The sequence below is a fragment of the Gouania willdenowi genome, chromosome 17 (assembly GCF_900634775.1).
Source record: "Gouania willdenowi chromosome 17, fGouWil2.1, whole genome shotgun sequence".
Lineage (NCBI taxonomy): Eukaryota > Metazoa > Chordata > Actinopteri > Blenniiformes > Gobiesocidae > Gouania > Gouania willdenowi.
The window spans coordinates 15,220,872-15,246,489 of record NC_041060.1 but is presented as its reverse complement, the minus strand read 5'-3'; the positions used below and the strand labels follow the sequence as shown (position 1 = coordinate 15,246,489).

At 38.9% G+C, this 25,618-nt stretch overlaps 1 protein-coding gene across 5 annotated transcripts; it reads left to right on the top strand.

Annotated features, from left to right (window-relative positions):
• Positions 1–346: 346 nt before the first annotated feature.
• zzz3 (zinc finger, ZZ-type containing 3) lies at positions 347–25,297 on the top strand. Of its 5 annotated transcripts, none has more exons than XM_028471965.1 (12): positions 347–459; positions 10,618–12,454; positions 14,830–14,968; positions 15,492–15,639; positions 16,051–16,163; positions 17,125–17,196; positions 17,460–17,561; positions 19,525–19,620; positions 19,722–19,871; positions 21,446–21,580; positions 22,816–22,916; positions 23,697–25,297. In XM_028471965.1, the coding sequence occupies exons 2-12, from the start codon at positions 10,683–10,685 to the stop codon at positions 23,839–23,841; spliced, it is 2,973 nt and encodes a 990-aa protein (XP_028327766.1). In that variant the 5' UTR covers positions 347–459; positions 10,618–10,682; the 3' UTR covers positions 23,842–25,297. The 5 variants fall into 5 exon arrangements, with proteins under 5 accessions (XP_028327766.1, XP_028327764.1, XP_028327767.1 ...); XM_028471963.1 differs by having other exon boundaries at positions 16,009–16,163; XM_028471966.1 differs by having other exon boundaries at positions 364–472; positions 16,009–16,163.
• Positions 25,298–25,618: the final 321 nt, after the last annotated feature.

The following is a 25,618-nucleotide window of genomic DNA, read 5'->3' as shown; positions in this document are numbered from 1 at the left end:
ATCCTGAGTTTTATTCACAAATATCCAGCCACAGATGTAGGATGTAAGTAAGGTCACCATTAGCACTCAATCATTTGAAGGCATTATTTTTGTGTATGGGCTTTAGTGTTACTGAACGTGTTGGCTATAGAAGGTCAACAAACATGCTGTACTCACACCTTTGTGGGTTAATGGGTACAGATTCTGGTTGATTCTATTAAAACTGAATGAAAACAATAAATAGCGTTGATTTTGTCTGCTTATTTGTGCAGTAGTTAAGAATTTTGTGGGTTTTGTTGTGTGGTGTAGTGTGGAATAAAAGTGACAGCAAACGGTGTGTAACGGTGACATGGCAAGGCCGGTGAATGTTAGTCAGAAACGTCCAGCCCGGTGATGCACTCAGACGGCGGCGGTGGAGGCTCACACTCACCGACTGGCTGACTGGAGGAAAACATGGCTGCGGCCGAGCGTGCTGCAAATGTACGGAAGTGAGGTATGTGCTATTCCTGAGCTGCTGAAGCCGTTCGGAAGCTTAGCGATGTTTCAGTGCTAGGTTACCGAGCAAATTACATTTAAATTAATTAACTTAATGAAAATGTTGTCGGACGTCACAGGGGGTTGTACACAAACACGTCGGTAAAGTTATGCGCCGAACAATCAGCTAGCTCGGCTACATAGCAGGTAGCTAACTATGCTACTTACTTTTGTGTGCGCGCTGGCGTTTATATTTTTTTACCGGCAACACAGTGTTTTTCTCAGGCTTTCCTTTATTTCTCTTTCTCCAGTCTGCCTGAATGCTGTTACCTGCTGTGGAGTTGGCTATGTTGCAATGTTTGTGCGGCTAGGTTTTAAAGCGCTACGATGTGTTAGCCTAACTGGGCTAACTAATGTATCATAGCGGCATAGGAAAATTGATTGGACTAAATGGCTTATAACTTTTTATTGAGTGTCGCAGAAGCCATTTAAGGTTGCACTGTCCCAGCAGCAGAGCCTTATTATGCAGTTTTGTGGTTTTAAACTGTATTTTGACAGCTAACAGTAAGTTAGGTTAGCTTAGGTTTGAAGTTGAGGCGTGCTAACGTTTAGCTTGCTTGGGGTTTTTCCCCGATGATATTTAACTCAACCGCATGGCAGGTTTTGTAGTGAATCGGTAGACTTCACGGTTGTATCTGTTGTAAACCAGGAATCGCTGCATTGGCCACAAGTGCCCGTGAGATTTTAGCGTTGCTGTGACGTGCGCGGACTCAAGCTGAACGATCATTATCGGTATGTATGTACCCCAACACCACTCCGTACATTGCTGTTTGTTGCCACCAGGCCCTGTGGAAGTGTTGTACTACAGGTCAGCGACCGGGACGAAGAGTCCAAACTCGGGAGAAAGCAACACTATCAATCCCAACCTGATCCCACAGGTGGAGGTTAGCTTTTCTGGTTGTCCAACAGCCTCCATACGTTGTGTGTAAGTTGTGTTTACATGGTGTGTAGTTGGATGACAGTGTTGCTGTCATAACACTCTATAACGATTGTAGCAATGCAGACAAATCTGCACGTGTTTTCATAACTTCACCATCAATCCAAACGTTAGTGTAGTGTAGGAGTTTGGAACCCTAGGCCCCCCACCTCACCCCATCTGTAATTATTATTGGTACGTAATTAGCATGTAACAACATGCTTTTGTCTTGACAACCTTGATTCGGATTAACAATTGTACGTACTATACACTACACTCAATGAGCATATACTGTACTATATATTATTAGTATGGTGACCATTCTCACTGAAGATTACTTCCGAGTTTCTTCAAGATGCATTTCGAACCTACAATGACAAAAACCGGAAGAACACTAGAGGCCAATTATCTCAGTTGATTCGCCACCTTTGAAAGTTCTCAAAACATTTAAGTGAGAAAGTGACCAAGTAGAATGTCAAGATGTGTTCATTTGATATACAAAACTTGTGTAAAACACATTTCATGATGGCATTTCGGAGACCCGCCATTGTGCCATTGACAAAACTTCCGGTTAACTTCAAAACAAGAGCCCTATTTACAATAGGATTATAAAACAAATGGAAGACAAGTGCAGATGCTTTTGTTTTGAAAAGGGGATGTTTGATTTTAGACAGTGGCTATCTGTACGGTTGCCATATCAATATACCGACATTCTATCCGTACGCAGCGCCCCTCATTGGCCAGTTTAGGTCACGTGACTAAGACTAAACCTAACCCTAAAAATTGTTGCAATATAGGGTTATAACCTAACCCTAAGACGCTACGTACGTGTACTTTGGTAAATGTACCAATAGCACCGGGGGTTGTCCGTTTGGCTACCGTACGAATAGACACTTTCTTGAATTTAAGCTTGAAGCTGGTCCCAAGACTATTTTATATTCTGCTCAAAATGCATCATGGAGTAGTTGAGTATGAGTAGTGTGCATACTTAGGAAATGCCCCAATATAGTATACATCCGGATATATTTTGCGTAGTCAATCTTTGCATACTATCTAATGTGAACGTATTACGCATCCCTGCCACAAGCACCCCATCTGAACGAGTGTTCAGTACAGGGGCTAACATTGTCACTTGTCAAAGAGCAGCCCTTAAACCAGATAAAGTTGACAAACTGATCTTTTTGGCCAAAAATCTGTGATTTAGCACTAGTAAACTATAGTTGCACTTTAACTATTGCACTGTGTTGTTCAGAAAATTTGTTCAGTTATGTTTTAATGTTATTGCACTGGCAATATAAAAGCTTTGTTTGTATATCCTTTTTTTCATTGTTATGACTTGCACTTTCTTTTAACCAAAAGTTCATTTGTGCACTAAAATTATTTTGCCTCATTGGATGAGCCATTATGCGATTGTTGTCATTGCAAGTTGCACTAATTTACACTTGAAAGTGTTACTTGAAAACTTGACAGTAAAAAACTAGACTGTGAATTGTGTTAGTTTATATGTAATCTTATAGTTGATGTGAGTTTGTTTGTGTGTTCATAAGTTGTACAACATTGAAATAAATTGAAAAAAAAAAACGTTTTTGCTTGTTTCAACAAAAATTAGCATGTTAATTAAAAGTGTGCTTTATTAAAACAAAAAAAACGTGATAAAATCGAAATCGTGAGTTTGAATTTGAAAAATCGTGATATTAATTTTTTTCCATATCGCCCAGCCCTATTACATACCGGTACTTATTTTAACAGACTTAGTGTAAGTAGTACGTTTGTATAAGTATACATACAGTAGCTTGGCTGAATGATTAAAAAAAGCCACTGGTAACAAATACATAAATATGAATCAAAATTAACATCAAACTGAAATTAAAACAAAAAACCAATCTGACTCACAAATAGAACTAAATATGCACGTTTGCCTTTTATTGTCCTGATGATGTGCTGTCAAATTTCAACATTGGCCCTATTATGGTAAGAAATCCAGACAAAAAATGTATCATAAAAGTAGATTAAGTTATCAAAATATTCAATACATTTTATTCGGGGCTGCTTTTTTCCTCCAGTGTAAACAGAGGCTGGAGACGGTGAGTCTATCTAATAAGTTGGAGTTTTGGTGTTTTTTTCTACATGTCGATCATTGCAGCGATACATGCATGGTCAGATTATAGGTCTTTTTTTTTTTTTCTCCTTTGGTGAGAACTAATTGTGCGTCGAGCATCTATTGTGCAAATGTGTCACCTCATGCAAAATATTGGCCCCACATGGAAGATGTGGCCCTTCGCACTGTGCATGTTCTGTGTTTAGGGAGTGGCGACACTCGGGTTTCTGATAACACTGTTCTATGATGTTGCTGGTAGGGATGTAACGATTCACTCAACTCCCGATACGATTCGATTCACGATACTGGGTTCACGATACGATTCTTTCACTATTTATTTTACAAAATGGGACTGTAGACAAATTTTTTTTTGGGAAAAAAACTAGAAAATACGGTACTATTTTCCTTTTATTTTTCATTGTCAAAAGAATTCCTTGATAAACTATTCAAAACAATGCAATTTAACTAAAAATAAATCTTGAATGAAATAAATAAAGGAATAATACAAATGAAAATGAAGCCTATTAATTTAAATTCTGGTTCTATAATAAACAATGCAAAACTGCATAATAGTTCTTTTTCTTTTTAAAAGTGCAACTGAAAATGTATTTTGTGCCTTAACAACTGGACTTTAAAAAAAAAAAAAAAAACGTAATTTCACTGATTTACATCATATTTGTTTGGACCAGCAGAGGGCGCTGGTAACACAGTGGTCGGTTGGCATGCAGTTATTCTAGCAGTGAAGCAAAGAAGCTATGCTAGCAGACAGAGCTAATAGAAAAACGTGACTTTTACAGATATTCAAGTAATATTACAGATATTCTTTCAGTGCTAAAGGGGTAATGAATCATTTATTAACATTTTTAAGAGTAGAAGGCGGCCAGAAAGAAAGTATTAGCAGACTCCGCCTGCCGCCTACACTTGTGGATAGCGCCCTCTGCTGGTTAAAAAAGTACTGCGATTCAATTTTCAGAAAATCGATATCAACCGTGGTACCTATGAATCGATTTTTAACTGCCTTACCATTAATCATTACATCCCTAGTTGCAACAGAGAAGTTGCCAGTTTGATGGTAAAAAAAAAATAGCTCAGCTAGCTGCAAAAATAACAGTGACACTATTGTCCTGACTGTTGTAATTATATTTTTTAATTCACCAATCTCTGAACCAAGCTTTCATTTGGCCTTTACCATGGTAACACGATGTAGTGGAGGTCACAAGGTGTGACCTCCACTACATCGTGTTACCATGGTAATACATGTGCGAGAAAGGATAGGGACAAGTAATAAGGATATGAATATAAAGGTAAATCCATCTGTTGCTCTCAAGTTTTAATGTACACATATAAAATAACAAATAGATTCGAGCACTTTCGGACTATTTCATGCCTTTTCATTTGGAAAAGTAAAATGGGCAATTCACTATTTTGTACCTGCATTTTTATTGAAATCTGCATGCTACTTACTGCCGTCAGCATAAAGGAGCAAAAACAAGTGCAGCATGCAGGAGAGTGGTTCCAAGGACTGGATTTGCTCGCTCTTTATACATGTATAAATATTGTCTCCTCATCATGATAATGGAAAAATACATTCAGTTTTTATGCAAACCATGTTTTGTTTTAAACAAATATTCTAGTCAAAAATAAAAAGAGCAACAGGAATATAGCATTTTTACATCAATGTGGTGCTCATTGACTGATTTAATGACTGGTTCTTTATTTACCAACCATAAGACAATTTATTCTCATGTGTTGACGTTATAGTATCTTATAGGGATGGAATGATATCTTGAGTTCATAGGACGGGATGATATACAATATTAGGCTCACGATAACAAAATGGGACAATATGTTTGAAAAGAGGAAAGAGACCAAAAATAAGGGCAGTTGGAGAAATAACCAAGCTTTTATTATCCCCCGCCACAAAGTGTGAAGGGGGATATAGTTTTCAGCTCTGTCCGTCTGAGTTAAAGGGGACAGCTTTTCTCAGAAACTGTTTAAGATAGCATAACCAAATTCGGTGTGTGGCTTCAGGGTATCAATATCTTGATGGGGTTTGAAAATGGGAAGCGCGTAATTATTTTTTTCGGAGTTATTGCCCTTGTGCCATTTTTTTGTAACTGTTCGAGGTATCTTCAAAGGGGACAGCTTTTCTTAGAAACCGTTTTTAAGATGGTTAGTAATTTTATATTCTGATGTGATAATATTTTTTTATGTATACATCTAAGTTCTTAGATTTAGGACATTTACGAAAAGGTTATGAATTATATTGACAACTAATCTGGCGGGGGATGTTGATGACTGTCTTCTTGTTTGACTAACTCTGGGTATAGTTACATATACTCTGGGTACAACCTATATCATTTGTACCATTGACAATATATCTTGTTACATTTTAATATTGCAATATATTGTCACACTGTAGATTGTCTCATCCTTTGTATCTTGCCTAGAAGCGCTAAGTAACATTGTGTGGGTTCTAATGTTAGTTTATAGAAAGTCTGGTCTTTCTCTTCTTTCACTGGAAGTTTCCATAGTTGTTTACACCCCAAATTAAACGGATAAACAGACCCCTTGTGTCAGGCTGAAACCGGATCATTCTGACATGATGTAATCCCAGAGTTTAAATTAGTGTACCCATTTTGAGGAAAGATTCTATACATATAATGATATGTATATGATTGGAAAATGTGTGAGTCGATCTATGCCTCTCTTACCAAGAATATGTTAATTGGGAGACAAAACGGAGTTGCCAAGTTTACTGAATTTGATTACGCAGTAAATAAAATAAGGGTTGTTGCAGCCAGTAAATGATCCTCACATTATGGAATAGTACTTCTTCTCTAGATCTGGAAAAGTGGCTGCACCATGTTAGAGGTGGTATCGAATGAACACATGTTGACAAAGCTGAATAAGGACTTTAAAAGGTCTTAGAGCCGCTTTTTTCCCCTCAAACCATGGATGAGACACTGTAACACTGTCAATGTAATATTGTTTCAGAAGAAATGGATACTTGATTGAATAGAAAAAGACCCCCTTGGATGAAACACCTGAAAATGTGAAGCAATAACTCCATAACAAACAGTTCCCTGGTGCCTGTCTTTATTATGTGAGTGCCCCCTAGTTTTTGATAGTCCATCCATGAAATGTATTTTGTATTGACACTGGCAAGGATTGCTATCTGGTTTGTCTCTGAAGTTAGAATCCCAGACCTGTTATGATTTAATGCGGTTATAAATCCAGTGCATTTTCATGTTGGATATTTTTGGCTCATATGTGCATGTTTCCCCAGTGTAATTACTTTCAGAATAACATTCACCATTGGGCAGCCCAAAAAAATTACAATTTAGAGAGTTCATAATAATCTGTTGCTACTTATTAACAGGTGTTACATTAATTCGTGTTTAAGCCACTTGAATAATTTATTTATCCCTCTCTATAATATCTATTCTATCTATCTATATAATAGTGTAGGCCTAAACTTTGGTTCAATTAGTTTTACAACACAATGATGAGTTTATTCGATAGGTGCAGAGCTTTTAAACAGGGACTGGAAAATTGCATTCGACTCTAATTGATCGCATGTGACATAATTCAAAATGCTGTAAAAATAAATAAATCAGCTTTTGAGAGAAATTTCTAATATTTTCCAAACATAATCTACAATGACTAACATTTTGTCATTTTTTGATGAAGGTTGAAAATGCGTGCATTACTGTTTACAAACATCTGTAATTTAGGCTCAATCTTTGATAAATCAAAAATCTGTGTGGATCGTTTTTGTAGGACAGTCTGAACATGTGCTGTAGCAAGTTTGGTGTTAATTGGGCAAACAGTTTTGGAGGATATAAGTTTTACAGTTTTGGGGGGTAAAAATAGCATCATGATTGGCAGTAGGTTGAAATTTCCAAAAGTTTCTGTCATATTGAGGCTATATTTTGGTGAAAGTTGCCAATCCTTAGCACATATGGTTATTTGTTGTGAATTATCAAAACTTTCTTACCACTGGTAGTCAAGTTTGTAACTCCTTATTTTACTTTAAGAATTGACAGTAAGCAAAAATGACATCTTGTTTGTTCATCAGTTTTCTTTTCTAGGCTTTTGTATTAGACCAGAGGCATAAAGGAAACTTTATTAGCTGTATAGAGTCATGTCTAAGCCCAAGTTTTCTGCGTAAATGGTCATTTTCTCCATTCTGTCAATGCTTTTTTTAATGGATGAATAAATCACTTGTGATTTCCAGCCTTCATTGAACTGTGATAATATTTTTTGTGTGGTGCTGCATATTTCAGTGGGTCGTTGCTGATGTAATATGAGATTATGCTTGGAGAAACTTTAGTTTCTGATTTTGATGTGATATGTTAATTCTGTGTGGGAAGAGGGTAGGGCTTTTGCTAGAACACATTTTCCCCTAGGATGGCAGAAAAAGATGCACTTAAAATGAAGGCAAGGCAAATGTATTTGTATAGTACATTTCATACACAAGGCCACTGAATGTGCTTTACATGATCAAAATGTGCAAAACATTCAACAGCTTAAAATCTATAAGAACATGTACAACAACACATTCCAAGATTATTGTGCTGATGAAAAATTACTGCCGTAGAATATTTAAGTAATCCAATATTTTTATATTTTGGCTTTAGTGCTCATTTTGGCCACCCTGGCATAGCCCAGCAGTTAACAGTGTTGTATTGTAAATAGACAGTAACACAGGTTTGTTTTTATATTTTATTGATTTTTAATGGAGGACTATTTAAATTCAATATAACACAGACCAAAAGACCCAATCTCTGATCGAAGTGTGCATCACAAATAACCATGATGCAGAAAGGATGATATGCTGAAAAGTAAAAACTCAGTAACTTAAGTTTGTCAGTGTCAGCTGTGTTGACCAATCGTTGCCCTCTTAAGTGCTGCATGTGTTGTGACACTCTTAATATGGACTGTAGCATGTTGGATTCCAACAGGCTCACCCGTCAACTGGCTTAGAAACAACGGGCATTGGGCTATATCAAGGTTGTTCCTGCAATATTATCTTTGCTGATACAGATGTAAGATATAAAATATGCTGTCTGTCAGAAATCCCTTTTGTGCATGGTATTTATGTTGGTGAGAAAATGTCAGGAATCTCCATGGAAGTAAAAAAAAAAAAGCTGTGTGTTTCTAAACATGCATTTTTTGCTGTGGCAATTTTTCCAAGGGTTAGATCAACCTTTTTAAAAAAACAGCTTTCTTTCCTGTGTAGAGAGCTTGTTGTGGCGGCTGTCACATTTGTACATTTCAAGTGGTGTGTGCAGAAACCATTTTTTGTACTAGCAAGAGGAAAGAATATTGGCTAATTCTTGTTCCCAATGAAATATCTGCTTTATAAAATTCATTTTCTGAGCACATACCTGTTCAAAGACATTTAGTTTGCTCAGGGACAGAAGGCGTTGCTTAGCTACAATGAAAGAGGAAATCAATACACTTGAGTCTTCTGGTCTGAGCTGAGAAATGACCCGAGTGATGGTTATCAAAAGATTTGTGTTAGATGCTTTTGTGTTGTCGCCAGGGACATGGAATAGGGATCACCGAGGGGTGGGCGATACGGAAAAAAGAACATCACAATTTTTTTTCTTTTGAAAATCACGATCACAATTTTTTCATATAGACTATTTTCAAGTTATTTACCAGTAAAACAAACCAATTCATCTACTTAAAATCATCACCCTAAATGGGGAAAAAAGGGATAAAAGATAATTTAAGTCAGGGTACTTTTAAAAAATGTCGAAAGCAATTTATCAAACTGGTTCCAAGTACAATTAACATCAAACAAAAAAGGCTAACATACAAAACTTCAAGTTATTTTAGTCACACACAGTCATTTACTTTGTTTATTTAACTTAAGTGGTGTAGAATTAGCAACACTTGCTATATAACAAGGCAGCATATCAGTCTAGTGATTTAGATTTGTTTTTGAGGACACACTCATATTAATAAAATCCTACTTTAAACATTATTTTGAACCCCTCATTTTCAATAGTTTGGACAATCATATTCTTTACAAGATAAAACATTACTGCTTTTGTTACAGCAGGCCTGGGTGATATGGACCAATATTCATATATCAATATTTTTCCTCAAAATGGTGATAGAGGATATAAATTTGATTAATTGTTTTTTCCATTCTAGTTTTACAGTAAAAACAATAATGGGTCAAAGTTGGTGGATAAAAATGCCACTAATACCCTTTTATTGATCACTAGCAATATCAACATTTTGTGCCACTTTTGATTTTTTTCCTTCATTGAGGCAGAAATGTGTGCTTAAATTCTGTAGTGTGGCTTCTTTCAGGTCAGCTCTGAGTTTCTGAAAGTAGTTTTTAAACCACAAATGTTTAAACAACATTCAGGACGTGGTCCCTTTAAGAAATTCAGCCTGTAGGGGTCACGTAAGAGGTGTGTAAACAGCCCGTGAGCTGCGCAGCGACAAACACAGAGAATTAGTTACAGAAGATAAATACATGCAGTGATTCCTCAAACGTCTCTCAGTGCTTCAACACTCAGAACTGATGGAGTTTTACAGAGGACAAACAGACATCTGCACTGAGCCTCTGACAGGCAGCCGCTAAGAGGAAGCAGCTCAGCTAACTCAGCGTGTCCGTGCACAGGGAGGGAGGGGGAGCGCAGCTTCGATCTGCGCTGATTGAGTGCTTAATAATTCTTCGGTGTGTCTACTCTGTAGTTCTGACTTGAGCCTGATGTGTAAATGGTGTGATTGGACAGAGAAAGAAACCTTCGGATGTGCTGTGTATGGGCCACCAACATATGGCACAGACAAGGCACCGCAAGGGATAAAATGTGCGCTACAGACGTTCTACGATCTCCGTGATTTGGCAGATTGTCGTCATGTTTTAATCCTTAGCAATCTAATATCGTCAGATCGCACACCCTTAGGATCACCACAGGTTTGTACATGTATTTTTGTAAGATTGGTTATGGAAACCAAGCAAATGTGAAGCTTTCCTTTCAATAGTGTCACTACAGAAAGTTGGGTCTTTAGAGTTATTCTAGTATCTAATCAAGTGCATGTGTCTGTTCATGTCCTACAGGTGCCCACATTCTGTTGCAGAGGAGAGAGCACCAGGATGAGGAGACTGTAGGCACCCGCCATAGTATGGCCGCATCTCGTTCTTCGCGCGTCACAAGGTCATCAGTGGGGCTCAATGGATTGGATGAAAACTTTTGTGGTCGGACCCTCAGGAACCGCAGCATCGCCCAACCAGAGGAGACCTCAGCGTCTCTGCTACCAAGGGCTCGCTCACCGAAGAAGAAACAAGACGCTAAGCAGGAGTCGAAGCAGGAAATTAAACAGGACCTTAAGCAGGAGTCGAACCAAGCTGCTAAGCAGAACACCAAGCAGGATGCTAAGCAGAACACCAAGCAGGATGTTAAGCAGGACACAAAACCAGAGGCTAAGCAGGAGCCTAAGCCGAACACAAAGCAAGAACCTAAACAATACACAAAGCAGGACGATAAGCAGGACACTCATTTACAAGATGGCCAGCAGCTGTGCTTGTTGGATGGAAAAAGAACTGAAACCAGTGCTTCTCTGACTGAGACTGATCAATGGAGTAGCTCTAGGAAGCGGGGCGTGTTTTGCTTAGAAAAGAACGTTGACCCAGACAATTCAGAGAACTGTGATAAAGGGAAGAGGGTGCAGGAAGCCTTTCCTCAAATCAAAAGGGCCAAGCGGTGTTCTCGTTCTGGAGATTCTCAGGTACAAGAGGAGGACCCCCGGCTCTTTAAACCTGAGAATCTAGTCTCGGATTCTAGCAAGGACAACAGCTGTGAGGAATTACCCATCCAAAATTCTGCCAATGCAGCTCTTGCCTTACCCCTCCTCAGTGAGGAGGAACGGACAGAGGGGCAGGTCGAGGATGGTCTTGTGGAGTGTGATGGAGCAACTCAGCCCCAAAATACCCATAAGGCCTCTAATGGACTCAATGAAAACAAAGTGGAGGAATCCAGCACAGTCGCAGAACAGTATTGTGCAAGTCCTAGCTCCGTCACGAACTGCTCGTCATTACTCAATGGCAGTCAGCTGGCGGTTCCCTCAAACCCTGACCCCACTGTGCCTTGTAGAAGCTCTGGTTTTGGGCAGATAGAAACCTCTGGCTCAGGGGAAACGCGAGCTCTATCTCCAAAAACCTTTGAGGGTGCTGCAGAAAATCTTGTTCCTGAGTTAATAGTGGCCAAGGAGCAGGAGATAGAGGAGATGGAGGTTGATGTAGTAGGTGATCATTTGTGTTTAGCCAGGGAGGAGCAGGTGGTGGAGCAGGAGAGTGATGAAAATGGCCTAGCTCTAACACCTCCAACACCTGTGCAGGAGGCTGAAACTGTTCCCATGTCCTCCTCCTCTACCATTACTACCAACGGTAGACCAATCAACAGCAACTCAGGAGAAACTACGCCCCCTTATTCAAAATCCCCCTCTCTTACAGAACCAGGTTGCAACTCGTCAATATCTAGCATGTCCCCGTCTTTCACAGAGCTCTATGAACACAGATACACTTTAAGGACTTCACCCAGGAGGGCAGCATCCAGTTGCAAAGCTTCCTCCTCTAAACCAGGCTCTCCTCCTAGAGACAACGGCTCCTCATTAGAGGAGGGGGAGGTTGTAGTTGGGCTGGATGAGTGCCCTGCGAAAGAGGAACCTGCTCCCTTCGACTCCGTATGTCCCATCAGCGAGGAGCTGGTTTCTGTGGAGCCTGGTGACAGTGGAGGGGCAGTCGATGAGGACGGAGGATCCGCTGAGGCAAAAGAGGTTGAGAGCAGCAAGGAGCTCACACAGAGCCAGGCTGCAGAGGAGCAGGACGAAGAGGAAGAGGACGAGCCAGACGTGTATTATTTTGAGTCAGACCACCTGGCTCTGAAACACAACAAAGAGTATGTGGTAGCTCTGATGTGTTGCATCAATCTAGTTCTTCACATATTGGTCATAACGAGATGTATAATCTTATTGTTTAATGTCAGGTGGGTTTCCTCTGGTCCATTACTGTGACTGCTGGAAAGATATTACATTTTGGTGAAGAAGTATTTTGGGGACTTAAATGATCACTCACCACACCTGCCATTGATAATTCACACTCATTGAATACTAAATGAACCCGACTCTTTAGATAAAGTGGTTTTTTCCTTCTTTTTTTCCTCTCTTTTTTTTTCTTTCTTTCTTACTTCCTTTTTTTCTTCTTTTTCTCTCTTCCTACTTTTCTTTTTTTCTTTCCATTCTTCCTTTCTCCCCAGTTTTTAAAAGGTGTATTTTGAATTTGCAATCTGCAGGCAAATATTTTTTCTTTTTTACAATTGCCCTCTTATTACTACTTGTAAATAATTTATTTGAGTCAAAAAAGTATTGTCCCTTGTACTGTGCCATCTTAGAACATATGATAAAGAAAAATAATGGAAAAAGTTTTCCCCCCCAATATCATATCACCCTTTGCACCTATCATACAAACAAGTGTATTGCAAATGGATTTATAATAAAGGACACAAACATTTGAAAACACAGATTATTTCTAAAAAATAACTGGACCCTGTAGACTTCACTTTTATTTTGTCTTAGCAACGCAACAAAATGTTTTTGTACATCTTAGGATAGTCCTAATAGTAATTGTCGCATGGTTTAAGGTTTTATCTGTAATAGCATGTTATTCCAACTTAAAATTCAAAGCCGTAATTACCAGTTGTTCATGCACAGAAGAACTTTGAAAACATGGTGATTGCTTTTGTTATCTTGTAAAAAATCCTTGTTTCGAAGGAGGTAAACATGTTGGTTTTTGCCTTTTGTTTGCTGTTCTCATTCAAAGATGAGACACTTATGTGAGGCGAGTCCCATGCTGTGCCCAATCCAGCAGCAGTTTGGCAGATGAGATGTGATGCATTGTTACACAAGGGGGGGGAGGGGGCTTGTAACCATGAAATAAGATTTTCTTTTTCCTTTGATTTCGGAGTGAGTTAATCACACTTATTATACAAAGTAATTTAATCAGAATTGTGTGATTGTTATCTTCCATGCTGCGTAAGGGTTTCTTTTATGACTAAATTTGCTGCAGCTTTTCAGATTTACTAGAATTTATGAAATGGCCGCGTGCATGAAATGGGTTGTATTTACAGTTAAACGTTCATATTGTGGATTTTAACTATTATTTTATGACCGCAATTCCTAAAGCTATAGTTTGTCAGGCATTGTCATTGAAGCTGTTTGGCCTCTTTTCATTTGGCACCAGTCTGTGGACATTCTGCTCAGTATCTGGCAGTGGAACTTAAAGGATGTCCCTGGACACATGGAAGGTGTCCATAGTTTTGAGGGGCTGTGCCTCTGAAATATTCATCTGTTCACCTGATGAAAGCAATGTATTAGCAGAATACCATACTTATTGTCAAATCTTGCATGTAGATCAAAAACACAATCACAGGATGAATTGAGTTTGCATCAAATTGCTCATGGGATGCACGCCGATGAGTCAAACTTTAATAGTTTAATAGTTGACTCATCAGAATGTGACGTGCAACTGCTGGCTATTCTATGGATGGTATCCTGTGCTTTTGGTAAGATTGATTAACTTTGCACCACTGAGCACCTGGATTAGGATGTAGCCACATTGAACGCAGTTGCAATCCTGTCGATGCCTCAAGCTCTGCACACACTGAGTCAGTCCAACACTCCGTCATCCACAGCTCAGTTTGCACTTTCCTTTTGCCCTAGAGTGCACGTGTAAAGGTCAGAATCTTTTATCACTCACGGCTCTTCAACTGCTACATAATGTGTTTGTCATGCAAAAGGATTAATACCCACTGTGCATTTATATTGTACTTTTTTTTTGTTTTTGTTTTTAACCATATCAGATTTCATTAGTGGGTTACGTTTTGAAACCGGGCTGCCAAACTTGTCTGAAAGAGCTTTTAACCAGCATTATTTGGATGTGTTCCTGCTGCACCACACCTGATTGTGAAATGTAGCTTGTTAGCAGACCTTTTTGCAGCGCTACCTGACAGTTTCATCAGATTCAAGTGTAATCGGAGTAGGGACACATAGAGGCTGCCCAGGACCAGGGTTGGAATTGCTCCGAAATGTCAACTGTAAAACATTTTTTTTTTTTTTTAGAGAATATGAAGAATAATGACATTATTTGTGGGGGGTTTTTTTGTACATGTTGGCAGCAGCATTGTTGAATAATGTATGCTGGTTTGTAGTAAAAGTTTGATGCCTTGCAGCGATGCTTTTGTCAAGTTAAATAATGCAAGTCATTTCTCTATGCTAGTTACCAGAGACTGCTGCAGACCATCGGAGTACTGGAAGCCCAACGGACACAGGCCATTGTGGACCTAGAAATGTTAACAAGTCACCAGAAAGACGCACTTTCTGATCCTATCAGCTTTGTGGAGCAGCTGCAAAAACAGGTAACCAACACAGAGACTTTAGCCCTGGATAAACTGGTATGACAGAAAAAGTTGAGTGACAGTTGTGCAGATCACCGGTGGATAAGATTAAGTAATTGCTTAGATGGGTGCATCAGTTGAATTGTGAATAAGCATTTTTTTTGCCTCACATGGGGATTGCAATTTAGATTCACATTATCTGAAAATTCCATATTGTTGTGTTGCTTTGCACCTTGCTGGGAATGCTGATGTTACATTCAGGATGCTAAAAACAACAAGTCTGCATATTTAATGTGACATTCAGCGCAACATGAGCAGATTCTCAGGATTTTTCATTTTCTGAGTCGAGCTTAACAAAAAAAAAAAGAATCCAGCTGTCTCAGCAGCAAAAAAGTGATAACAGTGTTTAAATGTGCAGATTTGGGGCAAAAAACAACTGTCAGTGTGTCTGAACAGAGCCTATTTAATGTTTTTGACATCAGAAGCTATTTTAATTTTTAGTTATATAACCACTTAGAAGTGCATTTTTAATCTCGTCTCCCAGGTGAGCGTAGGCTTGCCGTGTCCCCAGCGTGTGGTCCAACTGCCCGATATTGCATGGGAGCAGTACACCTCTGGCCTCGGTGACTTTGAAAGAGAGTTCTGCGACAAGAAACAAAAAACTAGGCAATTAAAGTTGATCTTCGACAAAGGTATTTATTTCAATTTGATGAAATTATGTGGGGGGCAAAAGCATATGTTGATGGTTCATTTGGGCGACCGTGGCTCAGGTGGTAGTGGGTCGTCTTCTGATCGAGAGGTTGGGGGTTCGATCCCAGTACCTGACTATGTGTCGAAGTGTCCTTGGGCAAGACACTGAACCCTAAGTTGCTCCCAGTGGTCGACTAGCGCCTTGCATGGCAGTCCTGTCCCACTGGTGTGTGAATGTGAGAGTGATTGGGTGAATGAGCTGATGTGTAAAGCGCTTTGAGACTGATTCAGTGTGGTGATAAAGCGCTATATAAAATCAAGTCCATTTACCATTTGTGTTCATGTTTGTTGTTTTTATTTAATCAATAAAGAGACACCAGAGACACTCCCGAACCTTTGTCAATCCACTTCAGGTTTGACCATTCGACCAAAAAGTCCTTTTGAGCCCAAGAGGGAAGGTGAAACCTCCACCATGTACTCCTCGTTACCTACCAGCGATGCTCCAGAGAACGGCCGGCAGTCGCAGGTGGGTTTTTGCTGTCAGTACCCTAAAAATTGATGTCACCACAATAGGGGTGTGCATTGCCATGAATCTGACGATACGATATATCCTGATACTAAACAATACCATATATATCGCATTATCAATAATTACAAATTTCACCTAGACAAACAAAAGTACAAAATGGTATGAAATACAATTTATTTCATTTCAAGGTCTTATGTAGTTCACCGACACTTAGTGACTGGGTGTTTACGTGCTATGCATATGTTGGCGAAATTAAATGGTTTTGGTTAAAAAAAATATAAAAAAAAAAAATGACAAACATTCAGATTTGCACTTTTTTTTTGGATTGATACGATAATCACGCGGTGAAATACCGCCAAATCGATTTTTCTTCTTACACCACAAATTTAAGGTGACCAAAGGCCATCATGGTTGCAGTCTCCCAGTACAAAAGGAATGTGAGCAAAGTGACATCCATCTTAATCTGTCATTATGATACAAACACCCCCCTCCCCCCCATCAGTCATCCAGGGCGTAGCGTTTTCACTTCTCCCAACTTCCTCTGCTCTGTTCGAGGTGTCCATGGAAACACAAAGAGCCCCACCACCGTTAGGTCCTATTGGCTGTTGTGCTCAAGCGTGCAAAGCTTGAAGATTGAACTTTTACTGAACATTAGGATTATACTGTTTACAAATCTGAGCACAGCCATCCATGTTATTGTTTTTTTTTTTTTTTACTTATCATTAGAATTTGACCTACACACACTTGTGTAAATTGTTGTTTCTTGAGATTTTTTGGGTTTCTGCATCCTTTCAAAGTTATATGCCTTGTCACATCTGACAGCTCGACATTTCCTGCCAAAGTGATGGATTTGGTGCAGCGGGCAGTGTATTTATAAGGATCCCAGAAGGACGGTGTGTGCCCATTGGATCTGCTGTCAGTCTTTCAGCTCACCTGTTATTTTTGTGCTCTTTGACAGATGATCCGGGGACGAATTTGTCATCCAAACAAATCTGACACATTTAACCAGCTGTGGACTGTAGAAGAACAGGTTGGTACCAAGTGGCCACATTCTGCACTGCTTTTGTTCAACCTATGTTGTTTATCTCTTTAATGTAATAACTGGTTTTGTGCTGTTGTCAAACATAAAACCCACTTTCCAAAAACAATCGTCATCCACAAGGCTTTTCTTTCATTGTGTTTTAGTCAAACAACTCCTTGAATATAAAATCTTTGCAAATGCCAAAATATTTGAATTTATACAGTCACCAAGTTCCTCCATGTGACACTCATCTGATATTGTGCTTTTGCCAGAGAAAATTGGAGCAGCTTCTTGTCAAGTTCCCACCTGAGGAAATCGAGTCTCGAAGATGGCAAAAGATTGCAGATGAGCTGGGAAACAGAACTGCAAAACAGGTCTGAGCTTTCTTTATTCCACTAAGAGAAGCACACTGAGAACCCAGTCACAACTAAATGGTTAAAATAATGTTGAATACTATGATGGGGGTACGTGATGGCACTAAAAGGGGTACTTAAGAGAGTGAGATTGGGAAATTGACAAATGAAAGCATGAAAAACATGGGGTTTTATAATGTTTATTTTTAGTTAAAAATGGTAATCATAATATTTATGATGGAAATAATCATGATTAGAACATTTACTGAAAATACAGGGGTCAGTCTAGGTCCCACACCAGGCGGGAGATGACAGGAAATGATAAAAACTATAGAAATAAATTTATTCAGAAAGCACTAAATACAGTTTCACTCCACTTATTCACAAAGTGAGATTCTTTATAATGTGCGTTATCACTCTTTCATTCCATAATTATGCACTATAAATGTTTTTTCATAGAATTCTGAGTAAAATGTAGTCGGGACGAAGAGGGTACTCGGATTCAGAAGTGAGAGAAAAGATGGTACTTGAGCCAAAAAAGTTTTTGAGAACCACTGCTCTAGATGGCAGTGGACTTAAAGTCGATTAAGGGTATAAATACATTCAGCATTTGGCTTTTTTCAGTTGTGGAGAAAAAGTGATCAAACATTTTTTGGTAATAAAAACGATATCATGCATAGTTTTTTTAATACATTGGTACAGTTAGTCATAAGGAGTAAGGCAGAGACATGTGCCAACATTACTGTGATTTTGTTCTTGGAACAACACTTGTGATTACACGCAAATGAGTTAAATCAGATAAAGATATAGTGTAGGCCTCATAGATCAATAAATCTAAAATAATTTGTTTGAAAATAAACAAAATAAACATCCGCCATTGTTAAGGAGAAGAATAGTCTTTATTGTCATTGATCACAGGTGAACAATTAAATTATGACGGACTATTTCCTCCACAACGCATTCATGAAAAAATAAATAAAAATATCTTTATAAATATTAAAATACCTATAATATAAGAATAATAAATATAAAAACTGTAAACAAATACCCTCCCCTATTACAACCAATGAGAACTTCCCCCCCCAACCGCACATGCACACACACACACACACACACACACGCACACACACACACACACCGATATTGCACCATAAGTGTCCATCATTCAGGAGCCTGATGGCCCAGGGGTAAAAAGTGTTCCTGAGACGGTTAGTCCGGCTCCTCAGGACCTTGTACCTCCTGCCGGAGAGTAAAAGGTTTGCCACAATTTGTGGTCTGTGACATTCGGAAGTCACTTAAGCAGTGTTTTTGAGGGAAAGGACAAGAAATCACTGTGAAAATGAAGTAAAAACACCTCTTTGCATCCATCTACGAGACTCCACATCCCACAATGCAATGAATGGAACGTTTCAGACAGTGTCAATAAGAGTGTTTACAGTGGTGATCAAAACAAATATTCAAGCGGAAATTTCAACCTTGAACATCTACTTTTCAAGCAAATGGTTCTCAAGTTATTGATCTATTATGCCTACGCTATGTTTTTATCTAATAAAACAATGATTGTCTCCAGTAGCTTTAAGTAGGATTCACCTTTATGCCTCAGTGCAAAATATCCTAGGTTGATGCTTCTGTAGCCCATGGTCTTGTCCCATCTGGTGTTGACATGTTTTCTTAGAGCTTACATGAGTTTTCTCCCATAATTTGATAGGACTATACTGTATGTAATGTTTTGCCAGTAATGCCATAAAGTCAGTTTGATACCATCTGAACTTGAACTTTGTCTTTTACCAAAATGATCTTCTTCCTGTCTGTGATTTTACTACTTAGATGGAAGTGGGAAAAAAATGGCAATGTGCTGTTTCCACTATGTTGGACAGTCACTTGCTGCACCCATGCTTGTGTTTAGTTGATGCATGATGGAGCCGCTGCGCTGGCCTTCAATATCATTGATTAACACATCTGTTACTCTTTGAAAACCTTCCAGGTTGCGAGTAGAGTGCAAAAGTACTTCATCAAACTGACAAAAGCTGGTATCCCTGTGCCTGGAAGGACACCAAATCTGTGCATGTACACTAAAAAGGTAACTACCGTCTTTTGCCTGAAACTGTGACCGGGAAAAAAATGATTAGCAGTAAAAGTTTAAGATGGGCAGTAATCATGTTTCTGTTTCTATGTTTCTAGGCATCCAATAAAAGACAGCACCACCTTAACAAGCACTTGTACCGCCCCTCCACCTTCCTCGCCTCCTACGAGCCTCCAGTCTACATGGATGAAGAAGATGAGCGTTCACTTTATTACAACAATGTGCAGGATCCCTCCGCTGATGACTCGGTCAGTCATCGTTTTCAAACCTGGTCCATCAAAGACGACACGTTGTTTTTTGTTTTTTTTAAACAAGGTCTTTTTTTTTTTTTTTTTTTCCAAATAGCACAGATGGCATCATTCCACACACATTTTCCATCATTTTCTATTTCCTTTTCTCCTCCCCATTCCACCCTATAACTGAAGGTCAGATAATTCAAGAATTACAGTTCACAAAACACACAAAAACAAAAACAATGATAATCAATACAATACGATAATAGAAGTACAATGATATCACATCAGCAAATGTCATCTGCGCTCACATTTTACAAATAAGTCAAAAAAGGTTGCCAGACTCCATACAATTTTTTGTATTGATTCCCATGTAGAGTTACAAATTTCTTTAATTGAATAAAGTATGTGACCTCTTTGATCGTGCCTACATACGTGGGTGGCAATGCGTCTGTCCACTTTTGCAAAATCATCCGTCTAGCAAGAAGGATGCAGAAAGCTATCATATTAGCCTTTTTCTCACCTAAATTGGCAGCCCTCACAATCACTCCAAATACAGCAATAAATGGACATGGTTTCACTGTAGCATAACTTATTGTTGACAGAGTGCTAAAATGGATTCCCTGAACACTCATTGTTTTTACTACTTTCCTCGATTTTAAATACATGATCTTATCACTTATGATATGACCTTTATTTTAAGTGTGTCTATGAACACTGATCAGATTCTTAGTTTTTATTACTTTATTCGGGCTGTGATTCTTTTTTTTCCCTTTTTCTTCTGATTCTTTTTGTTACTTCCTCAAAATACTTAATTTAAATCCATCACAACTGAAACAATTGGACTGAAGCTATTTGTGCTGTTTTGGCATTTGCCACTACATCCACTTTGGATAAAATCTTATATTTTTTGCACCAATCGTGGAGTCTTGTGGTCTTAAAATTGGTCAAAGTTGAGTTTGGAGACTAGTAGGTTTCCCCTTTCTTTCCATTTGAGCTGCAACTTTCCCACAAATGCCATTGCTAAAGTGCTGACATTTCTTTTCCCCCTTATTTAATGGCGCTAACCTTTTAAAAAAAAAAAAACAGATTACTGTGCTCTTCTAGGAACATGGGCTGCTGTCTCCATCAGCGAGTCAGTCCAACCTCTGACACAACTGAGGTGTAGTGGAGTCACAAAGGGGCTGCCAGCATGGATCTCACTCAGCAAATGCACTTTTATTAGAGTTGAGATAACTACAGGAACTAAAGTGTGTACATGTCAAGTATATTGAGAGCTTAGCAGAACTCAACACAGCCACTTTCAAGACCAAGTCCCTTTCTGTCAACGTGTAACGCGTAACAAATGTTTTTATCCTTGAGTTAAAGGTTTCTCCTGTTTCCTGTCCCCATATTATAAAAAATATGTGGGCGTTTGTGAGGAAAATGTTTTTAAAGTGAAGTGCTGAAGAACTGGTTTAGAGTTGATTCTGAAATGTTATGTTTTGGTCATATTTAATGGACATTGCACCAAGTCAATATAGTCCCATAGAGAGGCCTCTGTCCCTTCCTCTGAAAACCTCCTTGTTGCTTTCTTCCTTTGAACGCAGGATGATGACGGTGTCCCAGTAGAGCTCAGGAACCTGCCAGAATACAAAGAGCTTTTAGAGCTGAAGAGGCTGAAAAAACAAAAGCTCCAGGAGTTGCAGGAGGATAACAGTGGTGTGCGGCATCTGGGCTACAAGGTAACAACTTGGGCAACTTTTGTATTTGAAGCAAATTTGGTCAACTTAAAGGAGTTAAAAGATAACAGTGAACTCGTGATATAAGAATGTGTTTAGCACGTCATGGCAAGGTTCACTTTGACTGCAAATATTAATGTAGTCTCAGTTTTAGTCTTTACCAATGAAAATGTTCGTATTCTAAATTTAGTCATCCCGAGCTCCTCTTCTTCAGTTTTAGTCTAGTCCAGTGGTTCCCAACTTTTTTTTGATTGTGACCCCATTTAAATGTGAAGAATTTCTGGCGACTCCAAATTAGAATTAGTTTTTGATCATGTTTGTTATACTGTATTACAAATGCAGAGTAGCAATGATTAGTGACAAGTTGTACCAGCTGTTATTTGAACTATATTTATATTTGGAAAAGTTAAAGTATAAAATACAAGTGTTTCCGATTGTTTTTTTTAATTTGAAAAAGAAAGTTCAATTTAAAAATCAGTGGGTTTTTTTCCAACATCAAATACTATACATTTTTGGGCAACCCCATAAAAACCCCACATGAGGTCCCGACCCCAAGGTTGAAAAACACTGGTCTAGTCCATGTTGATTCTATTAATTCATCAACATTTTTGACTGAATCAGTAGCAGACTGGCTGACTTAAATAGTTTAATTTACATTTATTAATCTGTTATAACACATACACACAGGCAGGTGTACCACTAAAACTTTGATTTGAACATCATCATCATTTCCAGTGTAGTGTTACTTGTTCCTTACTGGTAATAGATGTGAATGGCACTCCTTCAGTCAAGGTCACATGTTGTGACTGTACTCGTTGTGTACAGCCTCTTCTTCGAGGCATTTTGTAGAAATGTGCCTGTTACGTTTTTGCTTCACGACAATATTGCACATAGTACAAAACTATTTACCTCCTCTTTGTTACAACCCACCAGGAAACTGAGTTGCTCGATGTTTAGCCATAACGTTGGTTAGTAAAAGTGTTTAGACGTAAATAATGACGTACTAGGGTGGAAGGATCTGGGCTCAGTCAGATTTGCGGTGATGATGATTGCAGGTTGTGCAGAGTTGGCAGCGATTGGCTGAATTTGCATAAATGGTTGTGATCAAAACATTGTAAATTTCTGGGGCGTCTGTGTATATAATAATGGGGTTTTATAGCAGGCTGTGCTGATTGTGGGACTCAGCTCAACGTTGTGTCCACCAGATGTTTTCATGTGTTTGTGTATATGTGCTGCAGTGTGACGTTTGTGGAGTGGACCCCATCCAGGGCGTGCGGTGGCACTGTCATGATTGTCCCCCAGACAACTCGGTAGATTTCTGCTCCAACTGCTCCGACTGGTGAGAAGCTTAACGTCTGTCATTTCCATTCCAAGTTTAGGGGGACTCATGAAATGCATTAATCAATGTGTTTCCTAATCCATTTAAAATAGTTTACTATTTCCCATCACTTTCATTGTCCTACCCTGACTCCCTTTTCCTTGTTCTTTCCCTCCCACTAAAGTGTAACACTGCCCTCTCTTTTTATATTATCCCTTTAATAAATCCCTTCCTTAGGGAGGGCTACAATATATACAATAAAATGAATGCATTTATTTAATTGCAATAATAAAACATGGATAGCTGTTGCAAAAACATTGCATTTCATGTAGTTTTGAGTTTTGGCACCATGTGCAGACGAGGTAAAAAAAACAAAGGTGTTTAAACAGTTTCTGGTAATATATAGTAATTACGATCAAACCTGAGATATGAACTTCACAGAAATAGAAAATTAAGAATTGATTATTATATTTGGCAGGATCAAATGTGTACAAGGGGTATTATCATAAATGGCTCATTAACATGTAATAAAGAAAATAAAACCATATTTTATTGTATTCATTGGAACGAGCAGAAGCCCAGCTTTAATTTAGTACCCCATTCGTGTGTTTCATTGGTACACATATGACCAAAATGTTAAATGTGAAAATTGATAAGGAAAAATATTGATTACAGGGTTAGGTGGCGGCTGTTTTACTATACTAGACCGAAATCACAGAAAGGACAGTATGGTATCACATTTCTAAGATACTATTTGGATTATTAGACACAGTGGCTTTCCTTTTTGTGATTATGTTGCAGTTTATACAAGACAGAGACCCACAAGCCCCACCATCACCTGGAGCCCGTGTACCACCATGAAGCATTTGTGGACAGAGACTACTGCCTGCCTCAGAGCACAGGCTACAACTACCTGGACCCAAACTACTTCCCAGCCAACAGATGACGGGGTTTTTACTCTCTCTACACATATCCCACAGGCCACTCTGTGCATGGCTCCAACCCCCAAAGTTTAAGATAACTGCTTAACTCGCGAACCAGGTAAGAAAGGGCCAGCAGGTTGGAAAGGCAGGCACCTCAGAGCAGACCCGAGTGTTTCTGATCAGTGCTGTTAGAAAACCACCTCCCTGTGTTGAGCAAAGGGCTGCTAACGTTTGGCCCCTCAGAGAAAAAGGGAGGGGCCTCCACACTCTGCCTCGCTCGGAAATTATCAGTGAACAGGCGGTTGGAAACAATGCACTATTTTTAAAAATTAAACCGTAAACAGAAGGCACACGACATTCCTGACCTCTGCGACTCCAGGAGGGCTTTTTCCTGTTTCTTTTTTTTCCCCCGTACGCCCAATGACCTCTGTGTGCTGCTTTCAAACAACAGGAGAACTCCACCTGACACAAGTGTGTTCAACCAGTGCGTTAAAGTGGACTCTGAACGTCATCAGCCAGGATTAGTGTGTATGTGGCCCCGTGTTATGCAAGAGTGAAACATTTTCTAGCTCTGTGTTTGTTGGTCGACTATTTATGAGACGCAGAGTCCTCAGAGGAAGGAAACACTTGGTTTTCAGTTCTTCTTCTGATCCCTTTGACGTCCTTCAGACAAAACTTGTTGAAGTGTTCGGGCACCATGTTTTTCTGCATGGAGCCACTCCCACCACTGTCACACAATGCTGCTCTACTCCTCCTCCACCTTTCAGATACACACAGCCTCACTCTTTTATTTGTTTGCTCCTCTCTCTCTCTCTCTCTCTCTCTCTCTCTCTCTCTTTTTCACCAAATCATGTCTAACAGTAAAGCACTACTACAGCATAGAGAGCAAATCTTTGTGAATGCAGGCAAATGAGAACATTTGGAGAAAAAAAAAAATACAAAAGTGTTTTTTCGTTCCATCTTTTGCTCCCCAAATGTGTGCCGTTGTTGATCATGTGGAGTGTACAAGTGAAAACTAGCCAGCACTAGCTGCTTTGTGCCAATACAAAAATCTAAATCAAATCCTGAAGAAGAAAAAGCTTTTTTTTTGTTTTTTTTTTGTTTTTTTGAGATGGAGAGGAACTCCTAGACCTTTTCTGTGTGGGTAACGATTGATCAAGTCATGACTCTACATATTTTTGATTTAGCAGTCCCATCTAAACAGATTGTATTTTTATTATTCTATTTTAAAAAAAATTGAAGTACCTAATCAAGGTCATGGTTGGTGCCTCCACAGTGGAACAGCCCACACAATTTTATACACATTAGGTTTTGTTGTGCTTGAGTAGACTTCTGTTTTTGTCTCTTTCCCTCACCCCCTTTTCCCCTGCTTCGATATGTGTATAACTGTTCTGTTCTTATGTCAAAAATAATAATAATGTAAAAAAAATGCTAGAGGAGATCTGTGGAAATAAAAGTATGTGAAAATAGTGTTTTTTACATCGGTGTTTCCTGTATTAATTATTATGGAATTGCATATATTATATTACATCTTCACTTAATTAGTAAAAAATCCTCTATCTGCAGCATGTACCAACAAATAGTCACTTAAAAATTAAATTGACACCCTGAGGAAAAAAATAGAAAAATTTATTAAAATATTTAAGATCTGTTGCATATTATTTTTGCAATGTTGCCTGATATTTTTTTCTTTCTTAATTTGGCCGTTTTTGTCTGAAAACCAGTGAAGCGCTTCATGCCTCCTTTGTTGTGATCCTCTGACCAGCAGATGGGGCTATCACATTAACTTTAAATCCTGAC

What these genes read in the sequence shown, in the direction of transcription:
- zzz3 (XM_028471963.1), top strand. Translation starts at nt 10,683, where the DNA reads ATGGCCGCATCTCGTTCTTCGCGCGTCACAAGGTCATCAGTGGGGCTC. An exon ending in GAAACAGAACTGCAAAACAG is followed by an intron (nt 17,562 to 19,524) that starts GTCTGAGCTTTC and finishes AAAACCTTCCAG; the next exon opens with GTTGCGAGTAGAGTGCAAAA. An exon ending in ATCCCTCCGCTGATGACTCG is followed by an intron (nt 19,872 to 21,445) that starts GTCAGTCATCGT and finishes CTTTGAACGCAG; the next exon opens with GATGATGACGGTGTCCCAGT.